Raw genomic sequence first — 20,855 nt, forward strand, 5'->3', positions numbered from 1 at the left:
CCAAAGGTTTATCAATTTTATTTATTTTTTCAAAAAACCAACCTTTTGTTTCATTAATTTTCTGAATAATTCTTTTGTTTTCAATTTCATTAATCTCTGATTTAATTTTGGTTATATATTTTCTTCTGCTGGGTTTGGGATTAGATTGTTCTTCTCTTTCCAATTCCACAAGATGGTTCATGAGTTTGTTGGTGCTCTCTCTTTCTGTTTTTTGAATGTAGGCATCTAATGCAATAAACTTCCCTCATAAGTCTGCTTTTGCTGTACCCCACAGGTTTTGGTAACTTGTGTCTTCATTGTTGTTATGTTTGAGGAATTTAATGATTTCCTCTTTTATATGTTCCTGAACCCAACTATTGTTCAACATAAGGTTGTTAACTTCCATGCCTTTGTGTGGGGGTGAATGTTTTTGTTGGAGTTGAGTTCTATCTTTATTGCTTTATGGTCTGAGAAGATACAAGGTATAATTTCTATTCTTTTAATTTTGCTGAGGTTTGATTTATACTCTAGGATGTGGTCTATTTTGGAGTACATACCATGAGCTGACAAGAAAAATGTATATTCCTTAGCTTTAGGATAATGTGTTCTGTATATGTCTATTAATCCCATTTGTTCTACAGTCACATTTAAGTCCCTTGTATCTTTGTTTAGTTTCTGTTTAGAGGCTCTGTCTAGTTCTGTCAGAGGGGTGTTAAAGTCCCTAGCTATTATGGTGTTATGGGATATCATATTGCTTAGACCCATAAAGATCTGTTTCATAAATCTGGGAGAATTCGAGTGCATAAATATTTGAAATTGAAAGTACACTTGCATTTTTCCTTTGACCAGTGTAAAGTGTCCATCTTTGTCTTTCTTACCTTTAGTTGCTTTGAATCTGCTTGTATCAGAAAATAAGTTAGCAACCCCTCCTTTCTTTTGATTTCCATTTGTTTAAAATACTGTTTTTCGTCCCTTAACCCTAGCCTTGATTTGTCCGTCAGGTCTAGGTGTGTCTCCTGGAGACGGCATATGGATGGCTTGTGCTTTTTTATCCAATCAGCTAGCCCATACCTCTTGAGTGATGAATTCAGTCCATTGACATTTACTGAGAGAATTGATAAGTTTGGTGTTCTATTCATCTTATCTTGTGTAGTTTTATCCTATGTGCCATTGTGGAAGCTAAGTTTGACCTTTAGCTTCTAGGTGTTTACTTTGCTGGTGGTCCATTTGATGGTCAGTGTTGAGAATAGGTCTAAGTGTTTCCTGTAGAGCTGGTCTTGTGGTGAATTTCCTCAGTGCTTGTATATCTGGAAAATATTTGATTTCTCCATTAATTTTGAAGCTTAGTTTACTAGTATACAGAATTCTGGGCTGAAAATTGTTTTGTTTAAAAATGTTGAAGGTGGATGACTGTGGTCTCTGGCTTGAAAGATATCAGTTGAAAAGTCTGCTGTCATCCTAATGGCTCTGCCTCTGTAGGGCTGCTTGCGGAATTTTTTCTTTCATCTTGACTTTGGATAGGTTCATTACAATGTGTCTTAGAGAGGCTGTGTTGGAGTTGAGATGACCCAGGGTTTCATATCCATCTGAAAGGAGTATGTCAGCGTCTTCAGTAAAACTTGGGAAGGGTTCATTTATAATAGTCTCCAGTAGGGCTTCCATTCCTTTGGGACAATCTTCTTTCTCTCAGGAATCCCTATTATTCCTATGTTTGAATGCTTCAGGGAGTCTCATAGTTCTCAAAGCACCTGTTCTACTTTCTCTCTCTTCTTCTCTGCCTTTTTAACTATGTGGGTTAAATCGAAAACTTTATGCTCCAGCTGAGAGGTTCGTTCTTCTCCATGGTCTAACCTATTTTTGATATGTTCTACTGCATCTTTATAGTCTCTGGTTCCTTCATTTCCTTAAGCTCTGCCATATCCTTTCTATAGTCTACATTTCTCTCGTCTGACTTTTGGTTCTGTCTTTCCATTTTCTCATCCATTCCTTTTATTGCCTTTTTCATGCAAATTTTAAATTCGTTTCTGTCAAGCCCATTAATTCTTTATAGGTGGAGTCTTATGCAGCAGCTGCCTCATGGTCCTTGGGGGAGTTCTTCTGTTTTGGTTTTTCATGTTGCTCAAATTTTGTATTGGTTCCTCCTCATGTGTTCTTCCTTCCTTTTCACCTCCTTTTTCCTTCTCGCTGCCTCTGTTCCTTTATATTACCTTGTCTCAGAGTTTAGGTCTTGAGGCAGCCTCAGCCAGAGCAAACCCAAACTCTTCCTGGTGGCCTAAAAAAAGCACTCTTGATGGCAGTATGTTGCAATGTGTCACGGGGACACCAGGTGGTGCTGTGGTTTCTTTTGGAGACAGAGCGCCCAGCCATCAACCTTTATGGTCCTTTCTTTTAAAATCATAGCTGTGTATATTAATGCAATCATGGGGCACCATACACTGGTTTTATATACCATTTGACATATTTTCATCACACTGGTTAACATAGCCTTCCTGGAATTTTCTTAGTTATTGTGTTAAGACATTTATATTCTGCATTTATTAAGTTTCACATGTACACTTGTAAGATACACCGTAAGTGTAATCCCACCAATCACCCTCCCTCTGCCCATTTTCCCCCTCCCTTCCCTCCCTCTCCCCTTTCCACTTCCCCCTATTCTTCGTTTATAACTGGGTTATAGCTTTCATATGAAAGCCATAAATTAGTTTCATAGTAGGGCTCAGTACATTACAATGCTTTTGCTTCCATCCTTCAGATACTTTACTAAGAAGAAGATATTCCAGCTCCATCCATGTAAACATGAAAGAGATAAAGTCTCCATCTTTCTTTAAGGCTGCATAATATTCCATGGTGTACATATACCACAATTTATTAATCCATTCATGGATCAATGGGCACTTGGGCTTTTTCCATGACTTAGCAATTATGAATTGGGCTGCAGCAGACATTCTGGTACAAATATCTTTTTTATGATGTGATTTTTGGTCTTCTGGGTATATGCCTAGTAGAGGAATTACAGGATTGAATAGCAGATCTATTTTTAGATCTCTAAGTGTTCTCCAAACATCTTTCCAAAAGGAATGTATTAATTTGCATTTCCACCAGCAGTGTAGAATTGTTCCATTTTCTCCACATCCACGCCAACATCTCTGATCTTGGGATTTTGTGATGTGGGCTAATCTTACTGTAGTTAGGTGATATCTCAAAGTAGTTTTTTTTTTTTTTTTTTTTTTTTTTTTTTTTTGGTTTTTGGCCAGGGCTAGGTTTGAACCCGCAACCTCTGGCATATGGGACCGGCGCCCTACTCCTTGAGCCACAGGCGCCGCCCCTCAAAGTAGTTTTGATTTGCATTTCTCTGATGATTAAGGATGATGAGCATTTTTTCATATGTCTGTAGGCCGCGCGCCTGTCTTCTTGAGAGAAGTTTCTCTTCAAGTCCCTTGCCCAGCCTGCGATGGGATCACTTGTTCTTTTCTTGCTTATACATTTGAGTTCTCTGTGGATTCTGGTTATTAAACCTTTGTCGGAGACATGACCTGCAAATATCTTCTCCTATTCTGAAGGTTGTCTGCTTGCTTTACTTACAGTGTTGTTGGCTGTGCAGAAGCTTTTTAGTTTGATCAGGTCCCAGTAGTGTATTTTTGATGCTGCTTCAATTGCCCAGGGGGTCCTCCTCATAAAATGTTCACCCAGGCTGATTTCTTCAAGAGTTTTCCCTGCACTTTCTTCTAGTATTTTTATGGTTTCATGTCTTAAGTTTAAATCTTTAATCCAGTGAGAGTCTATCTTAGTTAATGGTGAAAGGTGTGGGTTCAGTTTCAGTCTTCTACAGGTTGCCAGCCAGTTCACCCAGCACCATTTATTAAAAAGGGAATCTTTTCCCCATTGAATGTTTTTAATTGGCTTGTCAAAGATCAAATAATGGTAAGTAGCTAGGTTTATCTGTTGGTTCTCTATTCTGTTCCATACATCTACCTCTCTGTTTTTGTGCCAGTACCATGCTGCTTTGATCACTATCAATTTATAGTATAGTCTGAGGTCCAGTAGCATGATTCCTCCTGCTTTGTTTTTATTTCTGAGTAATGTCTTGGCTATTTGAGGTTTTTTCTGATTCCATATAAAGTGGAGTATTATTTTTTCAAGACCTTTACAGTATGACAATGGAGCTTTAATAGGGATTGCATTAAAATTGTATATTGCTTTGGGTAATATGGACATTTTAACAATGTTGATTCTTCCCAGCCATTAGCATGGCATGTTTTTCCATTTGTTAACATTTTCAGCTATTCCTTTTCTTAGAGTTTCATAGTTCTCTTTATAGAGATCTTTCACATCCTTTGTTAGATAAACTCCCAAATAGTTCATCTTCTTTGGCACTTCTGTGAATGGAATAGAGACCATAACTGTTTATTCAGCTTGACTATTGTTGGTATATATAAAGGCTACTGATTTATGAATGTTGATTTTGTAACCCGAGATTCTGCTGTATTCCTTGATCACTTCTGAGAGTTTTGTAGTATAATTCCTGGTGTTTTCCAGATATACAATCACATCATCTGTGAAGTGCGAAAGTTTGATCTCTTCTGACCCTATGTGTATATCCTTGATCGCCTTTTCTTCCCTAATTGCCATGGCTAAAACTTTCATTACAATGTTAAAGAGCAGTAGAGACAATGGGCAACCTTGTCTGGTTCCTGATCTGAGTGGAAATGATTTCAATTTAACTTCATTCAATATGATATTGGCTGTGGGTTTGCTATAGATGGCCTCTATTAGTTTAAGAAATGTACCTTCTATACCAATTTTTTAAGTGTTCTGATCATGAAGGATGCTGGATATTATCAAAAGCTTTTTCTGCATCAATTGAGAGAATCGTATGGTCTTTGTTTTTTAATTTGTTTATGTGGTGAATTATATTTATAGATTTACGTATATTGAACCAGGCTTGAGACCCTGGGATAAAACCGACTTGGTCATGATGTATGATTTGTTTGATGTGTTGCTGGATTCTGTTTGTTAGGATCTTGTTGAATATTTTTGCATGTGTATTTATTAGTGATATTGGTCTATAATTTTTTTTTCTCGTTGGGTCTTTTCCTGGTTTGGGGATCAGGGTGATGTTTGCTTCATAGAACGTGTTGGGTAGTCTTCCTTCTTTTTCTATATTTTGGAACAGATTGAGTAATATACCCTGTTTCTTCAAAAATAAGACAGTGTCTTGTTTTAAGGTGTGCTTTCAAAGATGCCGTAGGTCTTATTTTCAGGAGACGTCTTGTCTTTCCTGTAAATAGGTCTTTTTTTCGGAGGATGTCTTATTTTCGGGGAAACGGGGTAGATACTAGTTCCTCTTCAAAGGTTTGATAGAATTCTGACATGAAGCCATCTGGTTCTGGACTTTCAGGGAGATTTTGTATGGTTTACACTATTTCAGAACTTGATATAGGCCTGTTCAACATTTCCACTTGATTCTGGCTAAGTCTTGGAAGGTGGCGTGCTTCCAAGTATTGGTCAATTTCCTTCAGATTTTCATATTTCTGAGAATAAAGTTTCTTGTAATATTCATTAAGGATTTTTTGAATTTCTGAGGAGTCTGTTTTTATTTCATCTTTGTCATTTCTGATTGATGAAATTAAAAATTTTACTCTTTTTTTCCTGGTTAGGTTAGCCAAAAGTCTATTTTATTGACATTTTCGAAAAACCAACTTTTTGATTTATTGATCTGTTGTATAATCCTTTTGTTTACAATTTCATTTATTCTGCTCTAATTTTGGTTATTTCCTTTGTTCTACTGGGTTTGGGGTTGGAGTGTTCTTCCCTTTCTAGTTGCTTGAGATGTCCCATTAAGTTGTTAACTTCCTCTATGTCCTTTCTCTTGAGAAAGACTTGCAGTACTATAGATTTCCTTCTTAGGACTGCCTTTGCGGTATCCCAGAGGTTCTGATAATTCATGTCTTTATTGTCGTTTTGTTCCAAAAATTTGGCAATTTCCTTCTTAATTTCATCTATGACCCAGCTATCCTTCATAGTAAGGTTATTGAACTTCCATGTTTTTGTATGTCCTGTTGTTACTGAATTCAACTTTTATTCCATGGTGGTCCAAGAAGATACAAGTAATAATTTCTATTCCTTTAAATTTACTGAGATTAGACTTGTGACCTAAGATGTGATCGATTTTGGAATATGTTCCGTGGGCTGATGAGAAGTATGTGTATTCAGTTTTGTTAGTATGAAATGTTCTGTAGATGTCTGCTAAATCCAAATGTTAGATGGTTAGGTTTAAATCTATAATTTATTTGCTCAGCTTCTTATTGGAGGACCTATCCAACACTGCCGAAGGAGTGTTGAAATCTCTGACGATTATGGAGCTGGAGGAAATCAAGTTGCTCACATCTGTTAGAGTTTCTCTTATAAATTGAGGTACATTCTGGTTGGGTGCATTATATTAATAATTGAAATCTCATCATATTGAGTATTACCCTTAACAAATATGAAGTGACCGTTCTTATCCTTCCTTACTTTTGTTGGTTTAAAGCCTATTGTATCTGCAAATAGAATTGCAATATCTGCTTTTTTCTGATTACCATTTGCCTGAAATATGGAGGACCATCCTTTCACCCTGAGTCTATATTTATCTTTTGAGGTAAGATATGATTCTTGTATACAGCACATATCTGGACTGAGTTTTTGTAACCAGTCAGCCAACCTGTGCCTCTTTAGAGGACAGTTTAAGCCATTCACATTAATGGAGAATATTGATAAGTCTGGTAAAATTTTGGGTATCGAGTTTTTTGAAAGTCCAGTGGACATTTTTAATCCTTTCAACACTGTGGAAGTTGGAGTTTGATCAAAAGTTTCTGAGTGAGTTTACTTTTGTGGTACAGGATTGGCTGGTCATTATGGAGGATAGGTCTGAGAATATCCTGAAGAGCTGGTTTGGTTATGGCAAATTTCTTTGACATGAGAATGTCATTAAAGTATTTAATTTCTCCATCATAAATGAAACTCAGTTTAGCTGGATAGAGGATCTGGGGTTGGAAGTTATTTTCTTTTAGGAGATTAAATGACAATGACCACCCTCTTCTGGCTTGAAAAGTTTCAACAGGGAGATCTGCAGTCATTCTAATATTCTTCCCTTTGTAGGTAATAGTTTTCTTCCATCTGGCTGCTTTCAGAATTTTCTCCTTCATGTTAACTTTAGTGAAGTTAATTATGATGTGCCTGGTGGATGTCTTATTCAGGTTGAGTCTTGCTGGGGTTTTGAAACTGTCTGCTATCTGAACTTCAGAATCTCTTGGCATGTCTGGAAAATTCTCTTCCATAATTTCATGGAGAAGAGCATCTGTTCCTTGTGAACCCACTTCATCGCTTTCAGGGATTCCAATGAGCCGGATATTAGCCTTCTTAGAATTATCCCAGAGCTCTATGAGAGAATGATCTGTTTTTGCTCTCCATTTCTCTTCCTCTTTGAGAGTTTGGGAGCATTCAAAAGCTTTGTCTTCAATGTCAGAAATGCTTTCTTATGCTTGGTTCACTCTTTTACTGAGGGATTCTACTGTATTTTTCAGATCTTTGAGAACTGCAAATTCTTGCTTCAATGTATTAAAATCTTTGGTGGTTTATCTTTAAATTTGCTGAATTCTTGAGACAACTTTTGAATTTCTCCTTGAATTTTTTTTTTTTTTTTTTTGTAGAGACAGAGTCTCGCTTTATGGCCCTCGGTAGAGTGCCGTGGCCTCACACAGCTCACAGCAACCTCCAACTCCTGGGCTTAAGTGATTCTCTTGCCTCAGCCTCCCGAGTAGCTAGGACTACAGGCGCCCACCACAACGCCCGGCTCTCCTCGAATTTCTAATTCCAACTTTTGGATTGCTCCTCGAATTTCTAATCACAACTTTTCCTCCATTCTATTAATCTTGTTTGCAATCCAAATTCTGAATTCAATTTCTGACATCTCGGCCAGCTGTTTATGAATGGGATCTTCAGTTACATCTGCTGTGTATTTCCTTGGAGGGGTTGATCTACTCTGGTTATTCATGTCACCAGAGTTTTTCTGCTGATTCCTCCCCATGATTATTTTACATCTTTTGACTTTATCCCTGGAGCTTTGCCAAGGACCCGTACAGTGCTACGGCCTGAGAAACTGGGGACCTGTTTGGTATGGTGGGGCTAAGTGGCTCTGTCTTGTTTTCAGCTAGTCTCTGTCCAACCCTAGTGAAACTGTTACTCTGGGTTGAAGTCTCAACTGTGGAGAAATAGTAGCAGTTAAGTCACCCCGCTCCCCCACAGGCAACAATTGGAAAAGGAAAATCAAACCTTCTACATCCACACACCCTTCTGTACCACTTGGATAGTCCTCGGGCAATTGGCTCAGTTCAAATGGTCCAAATCAATTGTCTCAGTCAGCACCTGTCTCAGGTGGAAGAGTTTAAAAGGTCTCTGGCAACTGGATCACATGGTTCTGCTAACAACTCAAATATGACTTGCTCCAGTGCTCCAAAAGGTCAGGAGGACCCACTTAGCAAATAGATTAGTCTGGGAAGGTTGATGCACCTCTATCACACCCCACATTGCACCTCTATCACACCCAGTCACTGATAACCCTGCAGGGTTGTGACCCAGTTGCTTCCAATGAGCAGATACTCCAGGGGTTTGCACCTGCCTGAATCATAAGGAAATCTATGTCTCCTCAGCCAGGCCACTGCTCTCTGCCTCTATCTGGCAGGGCGAGGTGAGGCCTGACAACCTCAGGGGCTGGATGCAGGCTGGGGGGGTGTTCACTCAATTCCAGTCCCACCCCTGATTGATGTTACTGACTGAATAGAACAACTTTGCGGAATTTTTGTGTGTCCTGGCTAAATTCCCCTGCAGAAGAGAAACTGTTTTGAGTTCACAGAAACTGCACCTTATGTCCTATCTTTGGTGCTGCAGGTTTGTATTCACAGCACAGTTAGCTGTCAGTTGTAGCCTCCTGCCCTCCTTTGTCTAGGTTGATGATCCCCTGGGGGCCGGGTGCATCTTAGGCTAAGTAAAGCGGTCCTCTGGGTCAGCCCTGCCCTGGGAGTCAGCCGGCACTGTGCATGCGTTTTCTAGTCCCTGCCCTCCACCCAGGCTGGTACTGCCTCAGGCAAACCCTTTACTCACGGGGCCTGCGTTTCCGTCCCAGATCTGTTCTGCCAGTGGTTGCCACCTGAGAAGATGCCTGGCCTCGTCTGGTTGCCCAGAGAGACAGGGGGTGTGACTCCAGAATATCCAGGGGTGAGCCCTATTGTTGCCAAAAACAGCTGCTACTTTGCGCCTTGGGGCACCGCCGCTCTGGTATGGTTTACCCCCAGCTGACTGTCCACTCCTCACTCCCGTGCCACAGAATCAGCACTGACCAGCTGCAGTCCAGGCCCTGTCCATACCCCTCGAGAAATCACCCAAGAATCTGGACTCCTGGGGGACAGGCCTCCAGACCTCAAAGTGAGAGTGGAGAGGAGTGCTGGGAACTCAGAATTGCAGGTAGAGAATATATACAGTTTTACACAGTTTTATGCCTGGCAGGAGAGTGTCATGGCACCCTAGTAGGGGAAGTATGTCCAGTTTTTGAAGGTCTCTTCTGTGGAGTATAATGGGAGGACTTTTGAACTCTGCTCGTTTGTTTATGGGGTACTCCAAGCCATTCTCATGGGGGAGGGGACTCCCATCCACTTGGTGATGGATTTTGTACCTTTTGTTTGTATCCTTGGGGTCACAGCTCGCCTCAGCAGGGTTGATGTGCATTCTTCAACCTTCTCTCTTGGCGTAGCTCTAATCTGCCAGGGTACTTGCTAAATTTCTGTCCTTTAACTCTCCTTTGGGATGGGAGTTTCTGTGGAAAGCTGGCTTCAGTCAGCCATCTTGTCTCCACCTGCTATGGTCCTTATTGTAAACATAGTTCCCTTTGGTGATCACTTGATTGTTTCTTCAGCATTGAGACCCTGCCAGGTTGGGATCTTAAAGGTCATAAGAATTTTTCATGGGCAGATCTCACAGTGCCCCCTGATTCCAGCTCCCATGGTCCCTCAGCCTGTCCAATACTGGAGTTCTGATCCCGGAAGGTGGAATTAAGACAGCCATGCTTTAGGCCCCTGCTAAGTCCTTCTCACAACCTTCCCACAATAGCAGCTCCCTGCCCACTGGGACCTTCTCAGTATGGCTTCTTCACCAGCAACCAAACCTATGGCAAGTCCACTCCAAGTGGCATTCTAATCTGGTTTCTGTATACTGTTCAAGTCCACACACTTTTTCAAACTTTCCACTCAATGCACAGCTTCTCCCAACAACTTAAAATTCTGAAAAGGCTTCTTCCTGTCCTGGACCTTCATGGGGGCCAGCCAATCCTAGCTAGTCACAATCAGTTGCCTAATTCAGCAGATTTCCACCACTCCAGATCATATGCTGTATCTAGCTCATCACCTTTTCTCTGTGCTCCCTGAGCTGTGACTCTGGGTTAGGTCCCAGCACCAAGTATGGCTGGGTTCTCTCTTTTTCTCCAGTCATAGTGGGAGAGCTCAGCTGAATGTCCTTCTGGTTGCCATCTTGTTCTGCTCAGAGATATTTATATTTCAAAAGAGTAAAGAACTATTTTTTTTAAGAAGGTGCCTCGATTTGGGCTTGTCTCATAGTTTCTTCATAATGTTATTAAGGTTATAGACTTTTTTTTTCATGAATACTATTTGTACTAACTTCCTCAAACTACCATAATATATTACCAAACGTTTGGTGGTTTAAGTAGCAGAAATTTATTTTCTCACTTTTCTGAAGGCTGGAGGTCAAAGTACTGGCCGTCTACATGCTCTCTGAAGGCTCTAGGGAAGCCTTACTTCATGCTTCTTTTCCAGCTGCTAGTGATGCCAAGCATTCGTTGGTTTATGGCAGCATGACTCTAATCTCTGCCTCTTTCATCACAAGGACTTGTTTTCTTTACTATTTCCCCTCTTTTCATACTGGCATTTATTGGATTTGGGGCTCATATAGTTTATCCAGCATAGTCTTTGTCTCAAGATCCTTAATTAATTACATCTACAAAGACCTTGTTTCTAAGTAAGGTCATGGTCACAGGTATGGGGATGAGGATTAGGATATATCTTTTTCTGTTCACAATTTAATCCACCATGTTACCTGGATGATGTTTTTTCTTTCTCAGAGGATACTATCAGGATATTACAGATGTAGACAGAAATAGGAAATTGTTTTTTTGTTTTCAAAAGTCACAAATTCATACTCATACTCCAATTTGAATTAAATATTATAATTTTTTCTTGCCTTCCCATATTTGCATTCTGTCTTCTTCCACAGTGCAAATGCTAGTTCCTAACATTATCAACTATTTACTTATTTATCAATCCTACAATAGACATAAAATAGTTTTTCAGAATTGCTACATCTATATCATTACCAAAATAAATTTGCCAGATAATGTTAAAAATTTATTTGTGATGGAGCTCGGCCATTTTTGGAATTAAGTCCTCTCTGGCTCCAACAGCTAAAATAAAGGCCTTCCTCTTAAAAAAAAAAAATTATTCATGCTTCTTTGTGTCTTTGACTGAAATTACATAACCCAATTCAAGAGTTCTTGTATTAATTCATCCTTACCTCCATGCTCCTCCCTGCGTGGTTTTGTTATCCAGTTGGTACACCATTCAGTTAATCTACTTCTTTTTTTCAATTTTAAGGTTTCTTCCTTCATTCTAGTTGGTTTGATTTCATTTATTTATTAAATAGTAACACCTTGACACGATTCTAAAGGGAAAAACTAAGGATAATTAGGTCATTCCCTCACCTGTCCTTTCTGCTTCATTCCTCCCACTTCCTGTTAGTAACCAGTTTCATTAGTGTCTAGTTTATCCTTTCTGTGTTTCCTTTTGTAAGTATCAGCAGATATATGTGTATTTCATTTTATTTCCTTTTTACATAAAGGGTGATATGTTATACATGTGTTTCTCAGCATTTCTCACCACTGGGGAGGATTTTGGCACATTTGACAATACTGAGACAATATTTTTGTTCACCACTAGAGGGGGTACTACTGACATCTAATGAGTAGAGACCAGGTATACGCTAAACATCCTGAAATACACAGGCTAGCCCTCAACAACACAGGATTATCTGATTTAATATTACCAACAATGCCACTCTTAAGAAACCCTGTTGTATGTCTACTTTTGTACTGCATTTAGCTTTAACGATATATCATGGAAATCATTCTGTGCCAGTTTATAGAGTTCTTCCTAATCCTTTTATTTGTAGCTGCATAGTGGACGTACTAAAGATTATTCAGTCAATCCCCTTTATATATGATAAACATTTGTTTTTCAGTATTTTGCTATCATAGATAGTGCTGTAGTGGATAACTTTATGCATCTTTTCTTTCGCATATTTTTAGAAGTATATCTGATATCAGAGTATATTCTCAAAAGTGGGTCAAAGGGCTAATAATTTGTCAGTTTCTCCATAGACCTGCAAGTGGAGTGAACTATCAAGATGCTAAATTTTTGGTCAATCTGCTAAGTAGGAAATTCAATGTAGTTTTAATATGTGTTTTTCTTATTATAAATGACATTTTGTTTTGTTTGTTCCCTTTGCTGGATCAAAGCCCAAAATTTCTAATATTTAACCCAAATAATTTTAAATGAAATACAGAAGCCATTTTATAAAATACAGTGAAACAAAGTATATATAGTATTTCTCTGCTGTAAATATCAAATGATTTTTTATAGACTCTTCTTTTATGCCTGTATCTGAAAAAGTGTTTATGTAAACATAACAGGGTATTATTTTGCAGTGCCTGAGGGAGAAGTATTCATCATAAAGGAATAAATATAATCCTAGAAATGTAGTGTTTAAAATCTGCTCTGATGTCTTCAGATGACTGGGATGTCACAATGAGGAAGCTACAGTGATTTCTTGTATGCGTGGTGTTTTATAGGCCATATATGTCTCTTGGAAGTCTTCGGGATCAAGTCATTTATCCCGATTCAGTGGATGATATGCACGATAAAGGTTATACAGATCAAGATCTGGAATGTATTCTACACAATGTCCACCTCTATCACATAGTTCAAAGAGAAGGAGGTAAAGTCTAGCATGCTTTTTTAATGCATTTAACATCATTTAAAGCAAATAAACTTCAGCATATTTTTAATCTGTGGTTTAATTTGGATATATGCTATGTGTATAATTGGAAATAAGTATATAAGTGTAAAGATGGAGTCTTATTGCTTTTCTATTAAAAAATCTCTTTTTCTGCTTCTGTTATGTTTAGTGTGGCACATGAGGCTTTCTTTTTTTTTGCAGTTTTTGGCTGGGGCTGGGTTTGAATCCACCATCTCCAGCATATGGGGCCAGGGCCCTACACCTTTGAGCCACAGGCGCCGCCTCAGGTGAGGCTTTTATCAAGTCTCCATGTTGCTGAGGCTAGCATGTAAAAACAGAATTTTTACTTTTATATTTAAATGTACAGGTGTCTCTGCGGCCACTGGCAGTCTAGATGTATGAAAAGTCTATGATAGAAATATTCACTTGCTGAGCTATCAGCTTGCATTAAATTTAATAATTTGGAAAGTAGCATCAAACTTCTTTTTGTCTTCAGACTCACAATTTTACCAATACCTTTTTTCCTCTCTCAAACAACACATAAAAAATTGGATAAAGGGCGGCGCCTGTGGCTCAAAGGAGTAGGGCGCGGGTCCCATATGCCAAGGTGGCGAGTTCAAACCCAGCCCCGGTCCAAAAAAAAAAAAAAATTGGATAAAGTATAGAAAATTCCTCTAATAGTCACACTTTCAAATGTTTGATAACTGATATAACTTGATAGCTTAAAAAAACTACTAAAATAATAAACCAGGATTGTAGATTTAATTTTACATGAGTTTATGTGTTATTTTGGACCCTATATACAGTAATATTAATAGAAAAGAGCAGGGTTATACAGCTATTGAGAATATGAGCTTTGAACTCAGGGAGTTCTGGAATCAAATCTTGGTTAGCACTGCTTTGTGTTATCTTCAGCTGTAAAACAGGAATAAATACCTTAGAAGTTTTTTGTGAAGGTTAAATAAGTCTGTATGTAAAGCATTTAGCACAGTGGCACATAAATGCATAAGAATTAATTGCTAATGGTAATATTTGCCAATTAATCATATTGATACAATGATATTTGTCTTTTTGTGATAATACTTGATATTTTACATAGCAGTTTTACATTCATTACTTGATTTGATCCTTACAATAAGCAAAAGAGGCAGGCAGGAGAGATATTGTCATATATTTCTTTTATGGTGTTTATAATTTCTACTATATAGGAAAAGCAAATTGTCTTTTTCTGCCCAGTGGTCAACTGTGCTCCAGTTTTGAAACACTATAATAGAGTAAATGTTTCATGTTTATTTTGGTCAGGTTGTGTTGAATAAGTTTGAAATTTAATGATATAAATAGAAATTTATAATAAACATGGAACATTGTAGTCTTTTAGAAATCATTAAGATCTAGAACTATTTTTAAGAATATTCCAACCCTAAAAATGTAATAGTAATTATTATGCTTTATTGGGTGCTTACTATGTGGAATATAGTAAGAAATTCGTATGTAACATCTTATTTAATATTCACAATAGTCCAATGATGTAGCTTTTACGATCCCATTTTGTAGATTAAATTCAAAAGTGTAGCATCTTAGCCAGGGTCCTATAGCAAATTGTGGGACAGGAATTCAAACCCAGATCTGACTTGAACGTCAGTATTTTGTGGTAAGGTATGCAACTGTTCTATGCTTCCTCCCAGCTTTTTAGACAATAATAAGAACTATTATATCCTTATACATTTAAAAAAAAAAGTTCCGGGAAAACCTGTTTTACTTGCTTAATCTTTAAACATGAAACATTTAAGTAAAGCAGGAAAACACTTAAATTTGCAAGTCCATCACTTACTTTGAAAGAAGACTACTGAAGTTCTATTTAGACTAGCTAATCCTTTGCTTATTAAAGATGGAATTAAGAGGGTGGCGCCTGTGGCTCAAAGGGATAGGGCACTGGCCCCATATGCCAGAGCCGGCGGGTTCAAACCCAGCCCCAGCCAAAAAACTGCAAAAAAAAAAAAAAAAAGATGGAATTAAGAACTACATTCCATTCCATCAACCAGGTTACAGATGGGTTAACAAATGGGCATGAACTAAAGAAGTCGTTCATCTGTAGGAAGCAGGAAAATCATTCTCTTCCTAGCTGTCTTTGTCTCACTAACTCAGTATCAGAGGCAAATTGTGGCTCAGAGTTTTGATTCATCTGTTCTGTGAGCATGCAATAATGCTGACAAAACCCTTTGGGACATGATTTATTAGAATATGAAAAGTTAAAGTTTCCTTTGACCCAAATACTTTTCTCTTATGGCTTGTTCTCAGTGGGCAGGGAAAAAAAACTTACGCCTAGAATATTTTCTCATTGTGTAGCAATCTGAATCTGTTTCTCAAATCATCACTTATATTTCATAAATGCTATGAAATTCTGTCATAGGAGAAGATTTAACAGTTTTCTCTTTTTCCTTAGAATCAGGAGCTTTAAATCAGATGGCATTTTGAAATTTTTTCCCCCTAAAATGAAATAATAAGGATATGTTTTTAAATAGATGTTTTCTGTCTATTTAATATGTAGAAGTTCACTTAAGAAAATGAACAGTAGCCTATTCTGGGGAGTAAACTTGAAGGTATCAATAGGAAATAGGAAATATCCCTTTTTCATGGTAGACAGTTTTGTATTGAAAATTTTTAACATTTTGTATTATTTTTATTACACTTCTTTGCTTATTTAGTTTTTGGAATAGGTAACACTTTCACATAATACAAAAATTTAAAAATATTAAAAAGTACTCTGAAAAATTTCTTCCTATTTCTGTTTTAGATTTACCCTCCTAACCCTTAATAGGCAATCACTGTTTTTACTTTTTAACATTTTGTACTTTTAGATATTTCTTAATTCAATGTACTTTGTAATGCTAATTTTTAAAGGAAGAAGACGTTAACAAACATAGATACATTCTGTTTAATAGTTAACATATATGTCTAGGAATAAATCAGATCATCAACAAAAAGTGATAGTTAGCCTCCTCTTTTCCCATTTGAATACCCTTTATTTCTCTTGTCCAGTTACTCTGGCTAGGACTTCCAGCACTAGGTAGAATAGAAGTAGTGACAGTGGGAACCCCTATCTTTTTCCAGTTCTTAGGGGGATTACTTTCAACTTTTTCCCATTCCATATGATATTGGCTGTGGGTTTGTCCTATATGAATTTTATGATTTTGAGATATGTTCCTTCTATTCCTAGTTTGTTGAGAGTTTTTATCATAAAAAGGTGCTGGATTTTGGCAAATGCTTTTTCTGCATCTATTGAGATGATCAGATGGACTTAGTTTTCACTTCTGTTTATGTGGTGAATCACATTTATTGATTGATGTATGTTGAACCATCTTTGCATCACTGAGATGAAGCCCACTTGGTCATGGTGGATTATATTTTGGAGGTACTATCGATTTCAGTTTGCTAATATTTTACTGAGGATTCTGCACCTATATTCACGAGAGATACTGGACATTTGTTATGTTCTTTCCTGGCTTTGGTATCAAGGTGATACTAACTTCATAGAATGAGTTGGGGAAGATTTCCTTCTTCTCTGTTATGGAATAATTTCTGCAGTATGGGTACCAACTCTTCCTTTCAGGTCTGATATAATTCAGCTATGAATCCATCTGTTTCAGGGTTTTTTGTTGTTGTTGTTAGAAGATTTTTGATTATTGCTTTGATCTCACAGACTCCTGGAACTGATAAATGAATTCAGTGAACTATCAGGTTATAAAATTAATGTACACAAATCAGTAGCATTGCTATATACCAATAACAGTCCAGCTGAGACTCAAATCAAAGATTTAATATCATTCACAGTAGCTACAAACAAAAATAAAATACTTAAGCATATCTCTACGAGGAAAACTACAAAACACTGAGGAAAGAAATTGCAGATGACACAAATATAAAAAGATATCATGCTCATGGATCAGTAGAACCAACATTGTCACGATGTCCATACTGTCCAAAATGACTTGGATTCAACACAAATCCCCATCAAAATACAAATGTCATATTTCACAGATCTAGAAAAAATAACTCTATCCTTTGTTTGGAACCAAAAAAGCATCCAAAGAGCCAAAGCAATCTTAAGCAGAAAGAGGAAATCTGGAGGCATCACATTACCTAAATCCAAACTGTACTACAAGGCTCTGGTAACCAAAACAGCATGGAACTGGTACAAAAAAATACAGACATAGACCAATGGAAAAGAACAGATAACTCAGATATAAAACCGTCTACTCACATCAACTGTCTTCAACAAAGCTGACAACACAGACTGAGGAAAAGAAACCCTATTCAATAGGTGATATTGGGAAATTGGATAGTCACATGCAGAAGAATGGAACAAGACCCTGATCTCTCTCACAATTAATAGAAATATTAATTCAAGATGGATAAAAGACTTAAATGTAAGGCATGGAACCATAAGAATTCTAGAAGAAAATGTAGGAAAAACTCTTCCAGATGTTGGCCTAGGCAAAGAATTTATGACTAAGACCCCAAAGGAAATTACATTAGCAATCATAAATAAATAAATGGGACTTGAGTAAATTAAAAAAGCTTTTGTACAGCAAAAAAAACCTAATAATAATGAACAGACCAAAGAGACAACTGTTGGAATGGGAGAAAATAATCACAAACTATACATCCAGGAAAGCACTAATATCCAGAATCTCAAACAAATCAGCAAGAAAAACACAATCTTATTTAAAAGTGGGCAAAAGACACAGAAGTGTTTCAAAAGAAGATAGACAAATGGCCAACAAACAGATGAAAAAAACCTCCATGTCATTACACACCAGGGATATGCAAATTAAAATCAGAATGAGCTATCACCTTACCTCTGTCAGAATGGCTTTTACTAAAACATCTGAAAACAATAGATGCTGACATGGATGCAGAGAAGAAGGAACACTTATACACTGTTGGTGGAACTGCCAATTGGTACAATCTCCCTGGAAAACAGTATGGAGATTTCTCAAAGAATTAGTAGTCAACCTACCATTTGATTCAGTAGTCCCACTACTGGGTATCTATGCAAAGAAAAGAAGTTATTTTATCAAAAAAGACACATACACTTAAATGTTTATTGTGACACAGTTCACAGTTGCAAAGATGTAGAATCAACCCAGTGTCCATCAATTCATGAGTAGATTGACAAAATATGGTAGACACACACACACACACCATGGAGTACTACTCAGCCATAAAAAGAAATGAATTAATGTATTTTGCAGCACCTTGGATGAAATTAAAGAGCATTATCCTAAGGGAAGTATCTCAAGAATGGAAAAACATGCACCACATGTACTCTCTAATAATCTGGAACTCACCAATTGGTACACATGGGCACAGAAAGAAGTAAAAATGGTTGAAAATCAAGAAGAGGAAGGGGGAGTTTGGAGGGATAAAAACCTACCTAACAGGTACAGTGCACACTATTTGGGAAATGGGCACACTTACAACCCTGACTTAAGCATTATAAAAGCTATCCATGTAATTAAAACATTTGTACTCCCTTAATATTTTAAAATGTAAAAAGTAAAAATAAAAAAAGAAAAAGAAAAAATACGTAACATATATTATTTCATCAAAGGCTCTGAACTTTTGGATATCAAAATAAAATTCCATATTTTCCTTCTGACCAGTAAAAGAATCAAATAATCATTCTGATAATTTGACTTTTCAGATACCCAATGCATATAAAGCAATGAAGACAACACTTCCTATTTTCTTTCCCGGTGACCAAGTTTATTTAGGTGTTTTAATAATAGCGAAAATTCAGCTGAGTGAGTAAAAAAACAGCAAACGACATTTTTTTCCCCAAATGTGAGTGTTAAACCCTTGAACACTTAAGATTTAGAAATGTTGGTCTAAGTGCATGTCAAGTTTCAACAGTCATTTTTGTCTTTGAAAGCCAGGCTCTCCAGTTGTATAATCATGGTTTTGTTTGAAAGTAATCTTTTAAAAAATCTAATTACAAAATTAAGGTAAACATATCATAAAAATTTCAGATTATTATAAAAAATGTGTAACTTATCTACCGAGGGCAGTAAAGTGAGACTCTGTCTCTACAAAAAAAAAAAAAAAAAAAGTGTAACTCAGAAAATATATGTCTCGTAATTCTCCTCCCCCACATGTGTGTATATGTGTGTGTTTATTCACAGAAAGGCAATTATTAAATATACAATTCTGCAACTTGGTTTTCTCATATAAAAATATTGTGGGCATATTTCCATATAAGTATCTATGGATTTAATCTATTTTTCTAAAAAACAGATTGTTTTTGACAAGATCGGCCGTGTTCAGGATGGTATGGCCATAGACCAGATTGTTTTTTGAATAAATGTCAAACAGAAAGCCAGTAGTTAGACATTTTAAAAACATGTACAAATAAACTGTAAAAGTATCACATGGAACTAAATATAGATCCTAGTTCTGATATCTGTTTAAACTTAGATATGTCAATTTTTCCATGAATTTTGGGTTAACTCACTTATAAAATTCAAGTAATAAAATCTATTTTACAAGGCTGTGGAGTATATGATGAGAAAACTCACATAGAGTGCCAGGCACATGGGAACCATTTAAGTTGGTTCTTCTCTTACCCTTTGTAGGCTTTGCAATTGACCTAAGCAAACTTGTTGGTCTTTCTTCCACCTCTCTCCAAAATAAGTATAAACCTACTGACCCCTTTGGAGATACAAGAAATAAACAATTTTTTAAAAGTGTCAGTGATCAGAATTCTTAGAGGGTCATTAGTCAGTATAAAAAATTATTACCATATAAAGAATATCCAATCTAACCCAAAATGCTTATACATGAAGCTCTCTGATTTATCCAAGTTTATGTCCTATAGAATACCAGGTCTTCATGTTAACAATTTGAACTTGCCAGGGGTCACTTGTCCAGGGTAGAGACAGTGACAGTTAAACAAATGATTTATAAAAATGTGTCACTTTTCATTTTCTTAAGGATGGGACGCTGTTATGGACTGGAAAGATGTCCTATCAGGAGGGGAAAAACAAAGGATGGGCATGGCTCGCATGTTCTACCATAAGTAAGTATGCTATATTCAGGTATCAGGTAGCTACCTTTCCACCATTATAACCAAAACAAACAAACAAAAATGTTTAGAATGGATTCAATGTCTTCATCCTTAGTTCAAAAATACCATAACTATACAACAAATACATACAGTTTACAGTCTCTAAATTTCTTAAATTATTATTTCTTGTACCAGAATCTCCAAGTATTTTTTTTTCTATTTCTTTTAGGTTGAATAACATTAGATGGAATAATATACGGAGGACTAAGTTAAGTTTTTACATATCCTATGTTTGAAAGTAAAATTATCACATATTATTACTAATTTTAAAATGTGAAAAATACATAAGTACTATGACACTGCTATTAACCCAGAGGGTAGACATTCAGTAATACATCTAAATTAAAGTATTAAGTTAAAACTAGATCAACTTTTTAACCATCCATTAGCCCATTAAACTAGTAGTGCTCTCCTACTCAAAAATCAAATGGACTCAAAAGATGACAATTAAAGAAATGATTTCTTTGGATGAAACTTCTTTCTTTGTGACCAGCTTCATAGCCTTCTGAGTTTCAGGATACTAAGCATGATACACACGGGAAGGCAATATTAATGCCATTCTGAATTGTTCCTCTTATTTCCCTATTCTCTGAAAAAGAAATCTTTTCTTTCTTCTTGTTTTTTAATGATGGGTCTC

At 36.8% G+C, this 20,855-nt stretch overlaps 1 protein-coding gene across 3 annotated transcripts in view; it reads left to right on the forward strand.

Annotated features, from left to right (window-relative positions):
• The window catches only part of ABCD2 (ATP binding cassette subfamily D member 2), a 100,701-nt gene that overhangs the window by 34,925 nt on the left and 44,921 nt on the right, over positions 1–20,855 (forward strand). For all 3 annotated transcript variants that reach the window (XM_053557615.1, XM_053557614.1, XM_053557617.1), the window contains exons 7-8: positions 12,926–13,071; positions 20,086–20,170. In XM_053557615.1, coding sequence (XP_053413590.1) covers positions 12,926–13,071; positions 20,086–20,170 — 231 coding nt within the window. The remainder of the gene's footprint in view (positions 1–12,925; positions 13,072–20,085; positions 20,171–20,855) is intronic.

Source organism: Nycticebus coucang, chromosome 12 (genome assembly GCF_027406575.1).
Source record: "Nycticebus coucang isolate mNycCou1 chromosome 12, mNycCou1.pri, whole genome shotgun sequence".
Classification (NCBI taxonomy): domain Eukaryota; kingdom Metazoa; phylum Chordata; class Mammalia; order Primates; family Lorisidae; genus Nycticebus; species Nycticebus coucang.